General features: G+C 52.9%; 1 protein-coding gene across 3 annotated transcripts in view; it reads right to left on the bottom strand.

Moving 5' to 3' along the window:
- NTN1 (netrin 1) overlaps window positions 1–14,248 on the bottom strand; it is a 160,669-nt gene that overhangs the window by 28,380 nt on the left and 118,041 nt on the right. For 2 of the 3 annotated variants that reach the window (XM_044249082.1, XM_044249081.1), the window contains exon 5: window positions 14,101–14,154. In XM_044249082.1, coding sequence (XP_044105017.1) covers window positions 14,101–14,154 — 54 coding nt within the window. Of the gene's footprint in view, window positions 1–13,463; window positions 13,653–14,100; window positions 14,155–14,248 lie in introns of those variants that run through there. The other variant, XM_044249083.1, reaches the window with a different exon arrangement.

Here is a 14,248-nt window from a genome sequence, read left to right as displayed (position 1 = left end):
GTAGGCCCTGACATCCTCACCACCCCCTTCGTCCCCCCTCCCCACTATAACACACTCATCAAAACCTTGAACAAAAATCCTTGCACCAGAGATGAGCCCAGCAAACCCGCTGGAGAGGACAAACAAGGAAGTCCGCTTGCTTCAGAAAGACGGGCTGCCCACAGCTCAATGAGGGGTCTCCAGCTGGGGCAGATGGCGGGGGTCCCGTCTCTACGTGGGAATGACATGGAGACTGAATCTGTCTCTGAGCCAGAGAAATACAGCCCCCCAAGCTGTTTTCATATGTCAACTCTGCCACAGCAGATGGACATTCTAGGAGTTTCGCTTGAGGACCCCAAATTTCTAGATATGCCACTGGTTCTCCTGCTCGTCATCTGCACTGGTGACGAGCCACCCTGGACCTGCGGCTTTGGATGAAGGAGGAACAGACCCAGCGAGGGCTCTCGGTGAAGCCTGACCTTGGGAGGCCCGTGGAAGGCCCCGTGGGGGGCTACTGACACATGATCAACTTGGCTTTACTTACTGTCCCAGGTTAACGGTCTGATTCAGAATCATCTGACTCTCCCGCACAGTCCCCTGAACTCAGGGAGAGTTCCACGGGGTTCCATCATCTCTGTAAACACAGCACAGGCCCCCGCACCGGCCCTCAGGAAGTGTGCAGGGGATGAACGAATGAAGACGGAATGAATAAACAGACGAGAGCACAAATCCTCCGACTGGAATTCCCAAGGAATGCTGGGAACGGAGGGGTGCAGGGTCCTCGAAAAGCATCACTGAGCCTGGCTGGACAAGAAATCCCCACTTGCAGCCCGCAGCCCAGAAGAGGCCAAGGCAAGGATTTAGAGAGCGCAGGATCTGTATTCCATAAACCCTTCCAAATTGCAGAAAAGACTGCACCTGCCAGCGTCCGTCTGTGGCTACTAATCCCCTGGAGCAGCTCTGTGCCCTCCATTCTGGCTCCCACTTGGAGGGCAGAGTTATCCCGTGTATTCGCCTTTAATAAGCTGAAGCCATTCGGGGCGCTGCATTCACCGGAATCTGCTCCCACAGGGCCGGCCCCACGGGGTCTCCTTGTCGGCTCTCTGAGCGAACAGGGGATTTTGTGTTCGGCAGGGAAAACAAAGCTGTCCCGATGGGGATGCAGTTGGCTCTCGAAACACTGCCAGAGCCAATGGTGGACACAGCCCGGAGCTGCTGTCTGCACTGGAGGGTGGTTCAGGGGAGCAAGGGAGGGGGAGGCTAAGCTGGGGCTCCCCAGGAAGGTCATGAAAGGGGGATGCCTGTAGCCCTGTAGTGTCTGCCGGCTGGTTGGTTGGCAGATTGGCCTAGCTGGTTAAGCCACTGCCAATGAGGTCATGCCTTGGAACTCGGTCTGGCTTTTGCTTACTTTCCCGGGGTGGGGGTAGGGAGCTACACCCCAAATCCCAGCTGTCCGGCAAGATGCACGCCCCCTCCCCCCTCCTTCCTACACACAGAAAAAGGCCCTCACAGTTTGCCATCTCTTTCCAGTGCCAATAACTGGGGCACCACGATGACAGAGGTGGCCACAGAGGCCCCTGAAGTCAAGCAGAGCGAACAAAGGTCTATGGCGAAAGAGTGTGCTCGGTTCTTGTGCCTCCTGAGCTAACGAACTACATTACCCAAAACCCTTTGCGTTCAGGTGTGACCACGTGACTGAAGTCTCGCTAATGGGACACAAGGAGAAGTGATGCCTGGGCAAGCTCTGACCCAGGCTTACACACTACACTGCCCAGCCCCCACTGCAGTCAGGTGTGGTCATGTGACTGAGTTCTGGTCAATGGGACATGGGTAGGCGTGACACCCGAAGAAGTCTGGCCTGGGCTTACAGACTACATTACCCAGCACCCCTTGCAGCCAGGTGTGGTCATGTGACTGAGTTCTGGCCAACGGGACACGGTGTGGGTGGGAGAAAGTGATGCCCAGACAAGCCTCCCACAGGGGCCCTAAGCTCTCTCCCGCCAAACCAGTGATGACTCCAGGGCCCGAGGGGAGGGCAGAGCCACATGATGGAAGGAGCCTGGGCCCCTGCCTCACTGCTTGGAACGGAGCCAACCAACCAGAAACACCTGCGTGGGGCTGCTAGCGCCACTTGACGTGGCCACTGCCTGCCCTAACCCACAGTCCTTACTGACTGGCTGGATACCAGAGGGGGACACGGGACTCCAGAGAATAACCACCAGGTCTTTTTACAGCGTAGGGAGGTTGGAGTACACAAGACCCACAGGTGGTCCCCAAGTCCCAGTAAAACGTGTTTTCCCCCCAAACAGTGTAGGAGGCACAGCAGATGTGGTTGGTACCCGGCCCAGAGCCCCCTTATGGGGCCTGCGCACCCACGTCCAGCTGCAGGTGCTGGCGGCTAATGGCTCCCACTTGTACCTTCTCTGGCTTGCCCTTGGCTGATGGAAACTGCTCTGCTTGCAAATAGCTGGGAAGTTGCACACCCCCCTCCCAGGGGGGGCGGGGGCAGGCAGTCCACAGCCTATGGCCAGGCTACATGGCAGGTATAACTATCTAGTCCTTTGACCTTTAAGCAGGATAACTGTGGTGTGATTCACTCTTCAACTCTCCACGGGATCAGGTTGGGGCCAGACTTCTCCCAAACCCAAATGTTTTCCTAGCTTCTTCTGCTACCCTGTCCTTCCCTCGCTCCTTTACCAATTTCTCCCAAGAACAACCCTCAGTAAATCATCTGCACAAGAATCTCTGTCTCGGGGCCCCTGATAACCCCAAAGAATGGCTGCCACTCCACTTCTCCTCCGTCTACAGCAGTACCTTTACCACAAAGAGGAAAAAGGGCAGGGATGAAGTCCAGAGCCAGGACAGTCCTGGACTCCGGAGCCTGAAAAGATGACCACCTTGTCAGAGCCATTTCCATCTGCTGCAGACACTGAAGTATGACTTCCCAACCCTGACACCGAAGGAGGTGGCCTTGTGGGGCAGAAGGAATGCTTGGCCAGGAAACCGAGAGTGGGTCCCACCTGCTGGGTGTGGAAGGGGGCAGGGGAGGGCAATGGGTGGAAAGCCCAATCCAGCCTGGACCCCAGCCCATTTCTAATCTCGGCAAACAAAACGACTTTCTCCTTTTCTCAATCCTACAGAGACCTTCGCTACTGAGCAGAGATCATAAAACAGGGCAAATGACACTTGGCGTCGTCTTCCCCAGGGAGACCCTGACCAGTCCAGTAGAGGTGGCTCTGCCCTGGGGTCCCAAGACACAAAGTCCCTAATATTTGTGTCCACGCCTTGGGGCACAGCAGGGACCCACAGCTTTAGGGGCGGAGGGACAAAGCAGCAGAGAACAGCAGGAGGTGCGGCTGGGAGGGCAGTCTGGGCATCACCCCTGGGTGCAGGAGGAGGCAGCCGGCAGCCTCCCCGCCTCAAGGCTACGTTGCTCCCTCCAACTCTGAAGGTCTATGTCCACAGTAAGGAGGACACCCAGTCAGTAGGCAGATAACGCCTGAGTCCATTCTCCCCTTCTCCTTCCCTTCCCCTGGGTCCTGGCACCCTTCATGGTCTAAATCCCCCACGGCCCTTTCAACACAGACCCAGAAAAGCCCCCAAGGCAACCCCCCAAGCCCAGGGGCCAGCGGGCCCTATGACTCAGTTGGCTTCCTGACCAGCCGGGAGAGGCTGGATAGATCAGGTAGCCCACTGGGCTTCCTTGTCGTTGAGAAGACCAAGCGCCAAACTATCAATTAGCTTAGGAGGACACTTTAATTGGGGTGGGGAGAGAATCATGAAAAACAATCCATGCTCTTAAGTAAAAAAACTACATGGTTTAAGGTTGCTGCCATTATGACCCACTACAGACTGTGTGGTACCCCCCCGGGGCACCCTGATCTTGGAATTCCAGCCTCCGAAACAGAGAGAAAGTCAACTCCTGGTGCTCCAGCTGTGAGCCCTGGTGACAAATGCAAGGTATAGAAGAATTGGAAGGGACCACTGCATGTGCTGCCCAACCCCCACCCCTGGGCACGGGGAGCCTTACTTGCTCCAGGGCCCTGGCTGAAAAGGTTCTGCTGGGGCCGAGGCTGACAGCAGTCCTGACCAAGATAGAGGGCAGACCATGGGCTCTGGGGCTCTGACAGCCTCCTGGCACAGCCCAGCCACGGTGCACCGCCCACCGGTGCCCAGCCCGGGGCCTCGACAGGAACCCTGTGCGGAGGCTTCTAGCTTTCCTCTGTCCAGCCCCGCAGCCTGCTCACCAACAAGGACCCTGGGACATCTGTGTGACACGGGGGCACGCCCCAGGGATTCCAATCCCCTCTCTCACTGACACCTGTCACTTGTCCCATTCCCATCAGCCGTCCCCTGGAGTCCCCAGTGGGAAGAGCTCCCAGGAAGGGCTAAATATTCCGCCCCCCACTTGTTCCCCTGGCCTCCCCTTGGCCTCCCCGCTCATCCCTTTATCCTCCTCCAGGCTGGTGGCCCTTTCCACCTGCAGAGGAAACAATGGGGTCCTGAAACCCGCTATGCAAATGGCTTCCTTTGTGCTCCCTGGGGTGACCGAGTCCCCAGGCAGGGGGGTGGGCGTAGTGTGCTCTCCCCCCACCCCCTGCTCACCCCCACCCTGACCTCTGCCCCAGGCCTTTGTGCAGACCCCCAACAGGGGAGAGTCAAGGGGGAGGGGGAGGGGACCAGGGCGGGAGAAGGAATAAGGAAGGTGTGGGAGAGGGGAGGAGAAGAGAGACAGAAGGAAGGGCAGGGAAAAAGAGACAGACGGAGAGACAGACAGAGTGAGAAGGAAGGAAAGAGGTCTGCTTCGGGCAGGTTGCCCAGAGCCGGGTCTCTTGGCCAAGGGGATGCAAACAGTAAGCTAGGCTCTCTGAAACTGCCCTTCCTGGGGGTCACCAATGGTCAAAGAAGATGACAATTCCATTCACTCCAACTGAATAGGTCTGGGATCAGCGTGGTCCCCAACCAGGGGGGACAAAGCAGATCCCACACACAGGCCGCACGTTCCCTGGGCTTGGCCTCGGGACTCCCTTCCTGGAGTGTTCTGGGGGGACTGGGTGAGGTCAGGAAATCTGCATCTACCCCAGTGGTTCTCATCCCGGGGCTGTTTTGTCCACTGGGGGACCCTGGATTATCACGACTGTCTGGAGGGGGGAAGCCAGGGCTGCGTGCAAGACCCCGGATGCACCAGAGAGCCCCCACACCCCAACTAAGAATTCTCCAGGCCTACTGGAGCCACACCGGGACCAAGAAACCAGGCTTCACACCCTGCGCCCTGATGGACATGGTCCATCACTGGGAAACCTCTCCGCTCCCACCACGGAGTAGTATGGCAAGGATTCACGATGGTGTCTTGTTCCCTCATGTCCTCTGCTGTGGCGGTTCCCCCTCCTCAGCAACACTCCCCTAAAGGAGGCTCAGAGCTCACACCTCCCACCCTCCACCCCAAAGGCACAGCGCGGGCCACAGTCAGGCTGGACGTGGTCCAGCCCCTTCGTTAAGCCACGAGATTAATGACGGTGATGGATGGTGGACACGTCACACTTGTCATCAGACACGCCACCCCACATGCGTTATGGCCTCAGAAGCAGCCCGTGCCCGGGGACGAGATGGGGCTCTGGAGACAAGGCTTTGTAAAACCCGTTAGCGCACAGCGCGTTAACAACGAAACCTTCGGGCAAACCCAGCTACAAAGGACGCGGGAAGTCTGAAGGCCGTCTGGGTGCCAGTTGACACGAACGATGTTTGGTTCATTTTGTCAGGTGTAACCACGTTATGGAGAAGATTTAGGAACGTGTCCTTAAGCTGTCAGAAATGGTATTCTGAAATATTGAGGGGTGAAATGTAATGTCTAAGCTTTTTTTTTTTTAAAGATTTTATGTATTTATTTGAGAAAGAGAGAACAAGAAGGTGAGGGATAAAGGCAGATGAGGAGGAGGAGGAGGAGCAGACTCCCCGCTGAGCAGGGAGCCCGATGCGGGACTCCATCCTGGAACCCTGGGACCATGACCTGAGCCAAAAGCAGATGCTTCACCAACTGACCACCCAGCCATCCCTAAGCTTTTCTTTAAAAATGTTTCAGGAAAGGGTGCCTGGGTGGCTCAGTTGGTTAAGCAGCTGCCTTCGGCTCAGGTCATGATCCCAGAGTCCCGGGATCGAGTTCCGCATCGGCATCCCAGCTCCATGGGGAGTCTGCTTCTCCCTCTGACCTTCTCCCCTCTCATCCTCTCTCTCACTCTCTCTCTAATAAATAAATAAATTCTTAAATAAAATAAAATAAGTAAAAATGTTTCAGCAAAAAACTAAATGCTTGAAGTGAAGAGGGCAAAATGTGACTCGCTAAGGCTAGGTGACAGGGATGGGGGTATCCACCACTCTGTCCTCCCTGGGGCTCTGAGGTTTTTCCACAATAAAAAGTGTAACAATTTGTTAAGTCACGTTAATTCCAAAATACAGCAATTTATAGGAACACTGAAAATTTGGGATTTTATTTTAGATTGGGCCACATTTTCCATGGAAAACAGACTAGCAAACATTTCCTACGTGAACACAAGATTTCTTTGCTGACTTGCGAAAATATCGCTTTCTAAACCCTCAGCTGCCCCCATTTCAATGTCCCGAGTATCAGATGAGCCCGTCTATGAATGTGGCAACATCTTTCCTTAATACTTTTGGAGCGAACACATGGATTTCATCCTGTGCCGGTGTACCACCTTGAAGGCACGTATTAGCATATGTGGCTGGATAATTCTTTGTTGGGGGTGCTGCCCTGTGTCTTTGGGGTGATCTCTCCCCACTGGATGCCAGCAATACCACCCTCCCTTCAGTGGTGACAATCAAAAATGTCTTCCAGGGGCGCCTGGGTGGCTCAGTGGGTTAAGCCTCTGCCTTCAGCTCGGGTCATGATCTCAGGATCCTGGGATTGAGCCCCACAGCGGGCTCTCTGCTCAGCAAGGAGCCTGCCCTGCCCCACCCTGTCTGCCTCTCTGCCTGCTTGTGATCTCTCTGTCAAATAAATAAAATCTTTAAAAAAAAATGTCTTCTAGAAATGTCCAAATGTCCCCTGGGGGAGGGGAGCAAATTTAGCCCCATCGCCAAGAACCACAGAAATATGTGAGCACAATGAAATCATTTACTTAACAAGTTCTATAAGCCAGGCTTTTCGCCAAAGCTGGCCCTCCAGAATGTACTTATCATTAATCATGCATATGGTCCCTCTGTTCACCAAAGTTGACCCTCCATGTGTAATCTGCTTTGGCAATATATCTTTCCATTTCATATTTCAATATTCTCCTACAACATAATTATACGGAGAACCTGTAACTGAGTAACACTATTGAAAGACATCTGGTTGTTTCCCTCTTTTGTTACTATAAACAATGCCACAAAAAGGAACCTTGTAGCTAAATCTTGGTACACATCACTATTTCCTTAGGATAAGTTCCTAGAAATGAAAGTGTGGGTCAAAGATACCTTATGATATGTTATGTTCAATCACCCTTCATAGAAGCAGTACCAACCTGACCTCCCATCACCAGAGTGGGTGAGTGCCTGTTTCCCCAATGCTTTAAAAACTGGGAATTACTTTTTGTTTTGTAAACGGTTATCAATTTAGTAAGTTTTAAAATGGTATTATTGTTAATGCTGTTTCTTTATTAATAGGTAGGTATAATACTTAAGATGCTTATTGCCATGTGTATCAATTCTCCAAATTTCTAATTCATTCTCTCAACCCAATTTTGTAATAGTATCTCCCCCGCTTCTTGTTGAATTGTAAGAGCTCTTTATTTATTGTGGATATTAATCTTTGGTCATCCACATCACAGTTATTTTTCTCTGCTTTTAGTCTGTCTTTCTGTTGCTTATAGAAAATTTTGACAGACTGAGGTTTTCACTTTTTTCAACTTAGGATCTTTCCCCTTATGATTTATGACTCCTGTATCATATTTAGAAAGCTTTCCTCGCCCCAAGATTACATTGACACTGATATATTTTATTCTAGGACTTTTAAGGATTCATTAAAAATATAGAAATATTTACTCCACTGGGATTTATGTTGGCTTACAGCCTGTAGTAGAAATATCATCTATAATTATTTTAAAATAAATAGTCAGTTTTCCCAGCATCATTTACTGATTGAGTCACTCTTTCTTCACTGATTAGTAATCACAGCTTTACCATCTACTAAGTTCTTATATTTACATTTGAGTCTATTTCTGGACTTCTACTCAGCTTGTGGAATTTCTCTATCACACTAATTTAAATATCCTGGTTATAATACTGTAAAAATCTGGTAGGCCAAGTTACCCTTCATTACTCTTCTTTTCAAAAAGTTCCTGCCTATGAGTATTTATTTTTCTAGCTGAACTTACGAATCCTGTCCTGTCCCATTACAATTTTGACAAGAATCATGCTAACCCAACAGATTATTTTGGGGAGAATTGGCACTTTATGGTCTTGACTCCCACCCTCCCAGAATGTGGTAAGATCTTCCTTTTCTCCCCCCCCTCCTTTCTGATTTTCCATAGTGTCCCTTCAAGAAGTTTTACCCTTTGTTAAAAAAAAAAATCTACATTCTGCACTTTAAAGGTTACACTTATTTCTGTATACTTGATATTTCTGGTACTGTTCTCATTGGGCTTCTGTTTCTATTATACAAATGTTGTGTCTTCATTGATCACTTACTATAGGCCAGACATCCCCTTAACATTTTCACTCACTAGGTCACTTTTTATGTTGTTCTTATGGATACATAAGAAAAGTTACTGCCCTTTGAATGTTAATTGTGTTAAGGTTAATCCTGGCCATGCTCCTACCCATTGTAACAGTTTTTGGGTGTTTCTCTACTGGCATGTTCTTAGGATACAAGTATCATCCTGTGTGTGAGAAAGGTGCCTGCCCCCCCCACCCCGCCCCAGTAAGTATAATACTTCAGATGCTTATTGCCATGTGTATAAATTCTCCAAATTTCTAATTCATTCTCTCAACCCAATTTTATAATGGAATCTCTCCCTTCTTGTTGAATTATAAGAGCTCCTTATTTATTGAGGATATTAATGTTTGGTTGTCCATGTCACAAATATTCTTCTATAAGCTGATTCATCTGCCTCATAGTGCTCAGGGCCACTTGCGACCAAAAAGACAGAGCTCTGCATGGCCCTCCATGCCCAGAACCTGTGGCCTCAGCCATGCCAGCCCCTCATGCTGATGGACCACACCCCCAACACACCCCCAAGAGCCACTGTAACAGACACTTGCAAAAACACAGAAGCTTTTAACCAGCTGCCCTTCTACCTCTACCTTGGTTTTTGGTCCCTACAGACACACTGGTTTGTCTTCTCTCTTGGTAGAATGCTACCACATGTTCTGGAAGATAGATTTAAAAATTACTCTAAACTGGCCAACCAGCATAGCTCCCTGGAGACAGAATGACATGGAGCTTAACTCCGAGGCCAGAAGACTTTGCCTGGGATCCCAGCTGTGCTGCCTATGGGTCCTATTGGACCTTTCTGTGACTCAGTCTCTCCTGGGCAACATGGGGGCCAATAACAGTGCACACCTCATCTGGGTGGGGGACGGATGATTAACAACTAATAACTGAGAAGAGTGCCTAGCACAGAGTAAGAGTTCCATGAATGTCATCTCCTTTCCCTTCTTTGCTGAGCTAGAATCTATTTATCTTTCATCGTGTGTCGGGTCCAACCTCTCCTGGGGGTCACACTTATCCGATGGTCATGACCGAAATAGCTGAACCTGGACAGGCTAATGTCCCGTTTCATACCACCTTTGAAAACCAGGATTTCAGTCCATTAACAGACTCTAGTTCTTACAAGTGGCATCAGCTGCCTACATGGTCAGGGACCCTAGCTCCTGCCAGCAGCACCCCCTGTGTGGACCCACGGGTCCCTTTCTCCTACAGCAGGAGTACTGAAAGCTCAGGAAAACCAATGACCCCCAAAAGGAGAAAGAGGATGCAAGCTGTGTGGCCAGACTTTTTTTACATAATGGGAGGGAACATGATCCCTGCTGAACGCCTGGAAGGCACAGAGGCTGTCTGAGCCACTCCTGTGTAGAGATGACGTGAGAAGGTGCTCGAAGATACCCATGGCCTCTAAATTCTCCAAGTGATCAAAGGGACAGGAGGGCAAGCATGTCCCCGATGGCTGCTTGTGCCCCAGCCCCCTGTCCCCATGGCTCCTGCTCTCCACTCAGCTCTCCCCAAGCTACCCACATTCACATCTCTCTTGGACCCTTGACCTTAAGCAAGTTTTAAGCAATTTTTTTTAAATTACTGTAAAATACACCTAAAATTTACCGTTCTCACCCTTTTCAATGAGGCAATTCATTGGCATTAAGCACATTCACAACATGACCCATCCCCCTGGTCTCGTTCCAGAACCTTCCTGCCACCTCCAAAAAGGAGGTATCCATCACACATCACTTGCCACTCCTCCCACCTCCCAGGCCCTGGCAACCACTAATCTTACTTCTGGTATCCGGATTTGCTCATTCCGGGCATTTCATATAAATGGAATCACGCACTACGCGGCTTCTCTCATTCTGCAAACCTCGCGTGTATAGGTACCTCATTCCTTTTTGTGACCAAACACACTAGTCCCTGTACGGACAGGCCACACCATGTTTACCTACTTGGGCAGCGATGGACATCTGGGGTGTCTCCACCTCTCAGCTCTCATAGAGGCAAGCTCTTGACCTTTAACTGACTTCCGGTTTTCAACTCCCCGCTAAGTTGGGGGTCTAACAGCAGCTGCTGGGAAGGCTGTGACGAGGACCACCCCACCCCCGGCAGTCCCTTCAGCTGCCCCGCCCCCACCCCAGGCAGCACCACCTGTTCCCTCCCAAGGTCCTCTCAAGAGACCTCCAGCAAGCTGACCCTTCCCACCTGTCCTCAGGCCCATAAGTCTCGCCTCCCCATGGTGAGCAGGTGAGCGGGCAGGAGAGCTCAGCTCGGCTCGATTCACCTTCTTCATTGCCCCACGTGCGCATGTCCCCATCGTTTCCTCACCAGAAGACAGGCAAGCACCGGACAGTAAGATGCGTTGAGCGAGAGACCTCATTCCCGTAACTTTTATTACAGACTCTTGCTATAGCTGTTCTATTTTATTACGAGTTACTGTTCATCTCTCACTGTGCCTGATTTATACATTAAGCCCTGCACAGGTAGGCACATATGAGCAAAGACAGTATGAACAGGGTTCCGTATTATCCACGGTTTCAAGCATCCACTGGGGGTCTTGGAACGTATTCCAAGTGGATAATGGGCCAGGGGTTGGGGGGACACACAACTGTCTCAGGAAACCAGACCAGGCAGAACTCAGGCCCCAGGGCTCCAGATTTAGTCAGTGCTTTTTCCTCCCCCACTGTCCTGGGCCCCCAGCAACCTGGCCTGTGTTATCAGTACCCAACCTATAGCTTCTCTTGCAAAATGAAAGCCAAAAATGAGAGAGTGCCAAGCTAATCCAGGTTGTAGGTGTATATAGACCGATCTCCCATGAAAAAGATGGCAGGGCTGAGAAACTACCAAAGGGGACGCGTGTAAGGTCAGCCCCAGCCTGGCACCCACGCCTGGGAGCACCGGTGGGTGAGGTCCTTCCTACAGCTGGGGGGCTCCCCGGGTTCTCTCCAGACCCCCCTGGAAGGCTGGTCCATGCCTCACCTCGGAGCAGGTGGCAGGAGGCACCTCGCAGGGCCCCAGCTTGGGGGCGGGGGGGGGGGGACTGGCCACAGGTGGAGTGTTTACACTAGGGAACTCGGCAGACGCTACAAACCAGGCCTGCCCCTGCCAGCCATCAACCATTTCCCTGGACGCTCCCGCCCACGGAGAGCTCTGTAAGGGACTGTGGACAAAGCAAAGCCTGTCACTGCCTGAGGCCTCACACCAGTGGAGAACCAACCCCAGGTGGCGCCCAGCTCCAAACCACGCTCCTTCCACTGAACCAAACATGCAGACTGACAATCGCCTTGGAGCTGACGGAGGGCCGCCGAAGTCAGGTGGCCTTCTTTTAGGCCTGGGAGGTGGAGGTTTCTGCAACCATAAGCAGGTGGGTATGGGGTGGGTGGTCCCGATCCCCTTCCTACCCGTTTCTGGTCCCCACCCCCCACCCGGGGCCCCCAGACCTCCCACGGGCAAGGCGTTCCTCACCTCCCCGTCCCCAGAGAGGGTCCCAGCCAGCTCTGTGAGCAGGTGGACAGCGTTCGCCGAGTGAGCTGGCCCTTCAAGGGGAATGGGTTCAGGCTGAGGTTATGTCCATCAGCTTTCAGGACAAATTCTCCGTTTATTAATTCTCCTCCATTACGCAGGCAAAAGTAAACAAGCTTTTCTCAGGCAGCCTGGCACGGAGGGCTTCCCTATTCAAACATTGCAAGAATCGACAGGCTTGGAAGTATGAGCTCCCAGCCCCGCTTCCCAGGGGGCCCCCTGGCCTCCTGCCCAGGACGCCCCGGCCTGCCGAGACAGGCGAGCTGGGCTCTGTGCGGCAGTGGCCGGCTCCGGAGTCCGGTGCTCCAGGCCTGGGAGTAGCCTCGGCTCCCCCGAGGGAGCACCATGGACTTCCAGGCACCTGGAAACACCCCGGAGAAGGTCAGAAAGGCTCAGGCCACAGCCACGGGCACTGGGACAAGCATCACACCTGCCCACCTCCCCCCTCCACAGGAGGTTGCGAGTGTTTCTAAGTAGTTAGTTGTGCGGGAGACTTTTCCCTGCGCAGCCGAGATGGCTGCCTGTTTTCAAGTCAAGTTGCAGAAGCAGGGAGAGAGAGAGAGAGACAAACAGACAGACAGACAGAGGCCAGGACCCAACTTGGCCTTGGCCCAGCTGCGCACACCACCCCAAGGAGGACCGTGCCCAGGTGAGTCCTCCTGTGACCCATGTCACAAGGAGAAAGTCGGCATCCACTGGAGGGAAATGTCTTCCAGCTTCCAAAATGCCCCTCCCCCACCGCCCCAGAGCTGGATGAACAGGGAGGTTCCTCTGAATTATGTCTTCACAGAAAGAGCCCCCTCGTCCCACCTCCCAGGTACTGGGGGACCCTACTTCTCTACCAAGCCTTGCCACCGCTGTTTCTCCTGGAAGGGTCCCCCGCAGCTCAAACAAAGGGGACTTCAGACTGCCCAACAACCCAAGACCCAGATCTCGGTGATTTTCTACGGTGTGGCCGCAGGGACTCTGTCCCTTCCTGGCTGCGGGCTGTTGCCCTCATGGCAGGCCTGGCCTGCTCTCCACCAGGCACCCCCTGTCCAGCCAGGCCACAAGCCCTCTTTGTACCCAGAGCCCAGGCTGCAGAACCCCTCCAGTACCAAGGGCCAGGGGATCCCCGGGGGCCCTTTCTCCTAGCAGTAATTCTAAATGCACAAATAATACACACCAGAGTACAAAGGAAACGCATCACACTAAACTATACCTATCCGAGTATTTTCCCCAAAACCCAGCTCTACGATACAGTTATGTAATACAGAAGCTTCTTTATTAATGATTACAAATCAGGATCTTGCAGCAGGCCCGGTGACTTCCGTCATTCTGAAGCAAAGCGCCAGCAAACACACACAGATTTTCATGATCTCTGCACCGACTCGTGTGTGGGGTGAAATTCGCTGTGACTTCCGTGCGCTGCCCCCTGCCCCCACCCCGCTGGGGGCTGGCGGTCCACGGAAAGACGCTGATTTCAGGCAGAAGTGAGGGGCAGTGAGGGTGCAATGTTCTTCCTCTCCCAGCTCCCTGCACCCCCACCCCGAATCCTGTTCGTGGACCCCTGTGCTCAAGATGCCTTTTTTATCCCCTCCCCACCTCCTGCCTCTCGGCAGCTCCAGGAAGGAGTATGCGCCCCAGCTTGGACGGTAAGGGGCACACAGGCACCTTGCTGCTCTTGGGGGATGAGCGGGAGGGGTGCACCTCTGTGGGTCTCATGCTGGGGCAAGAAGGAAGCCCCCTCCCTTTTATTCCTAGAGGGGGCATCACTGGGAAAATGCCCTGTGGCTCCTCCTACTCGATCCAGCCTGTGGGGCACCAAAGGCACCCAGCAGGGCCCCAACGGCGGCTCTCGGGAGTCCTGTAGCTCTGATTCCCCCCACCCTGGCGTCCCCACTGGCAAAGAGGGACACGCTTACCTTCTGGCTCCTCCACGCTGCTGGCGGCCGTGGTCGGTGGTGCCACAGGGATCTCTGTGAGGTTTGGGGTGGGAGGAAGAGACAACGAGGGAAGGAGACGTTATTTGTGACCTTGGAAGAGGATGAGCAGGACACAGACTCCTCCCTG

The sequence above is a fragment of the Neovison vison genome, chromosome 5 (genome assembly GCF_020171115.1).
Source record: "Neovison vison isolate M4711 chromosome 5, ASM_NN_V1, whole genome shotgun sequence".
In the NCBI taxonomy this organism is placed as follows: Eukaryota; Metazoa; Chordata; class Mammalia; order Carnivora; family Mustelidae; genus Neogale; species Neogale vison.
The sequence above is the reverse complement of the archived record's forward strand: the minus strand, read 5'-3'. Positions and strand labels throughout refer to the sequence as shown.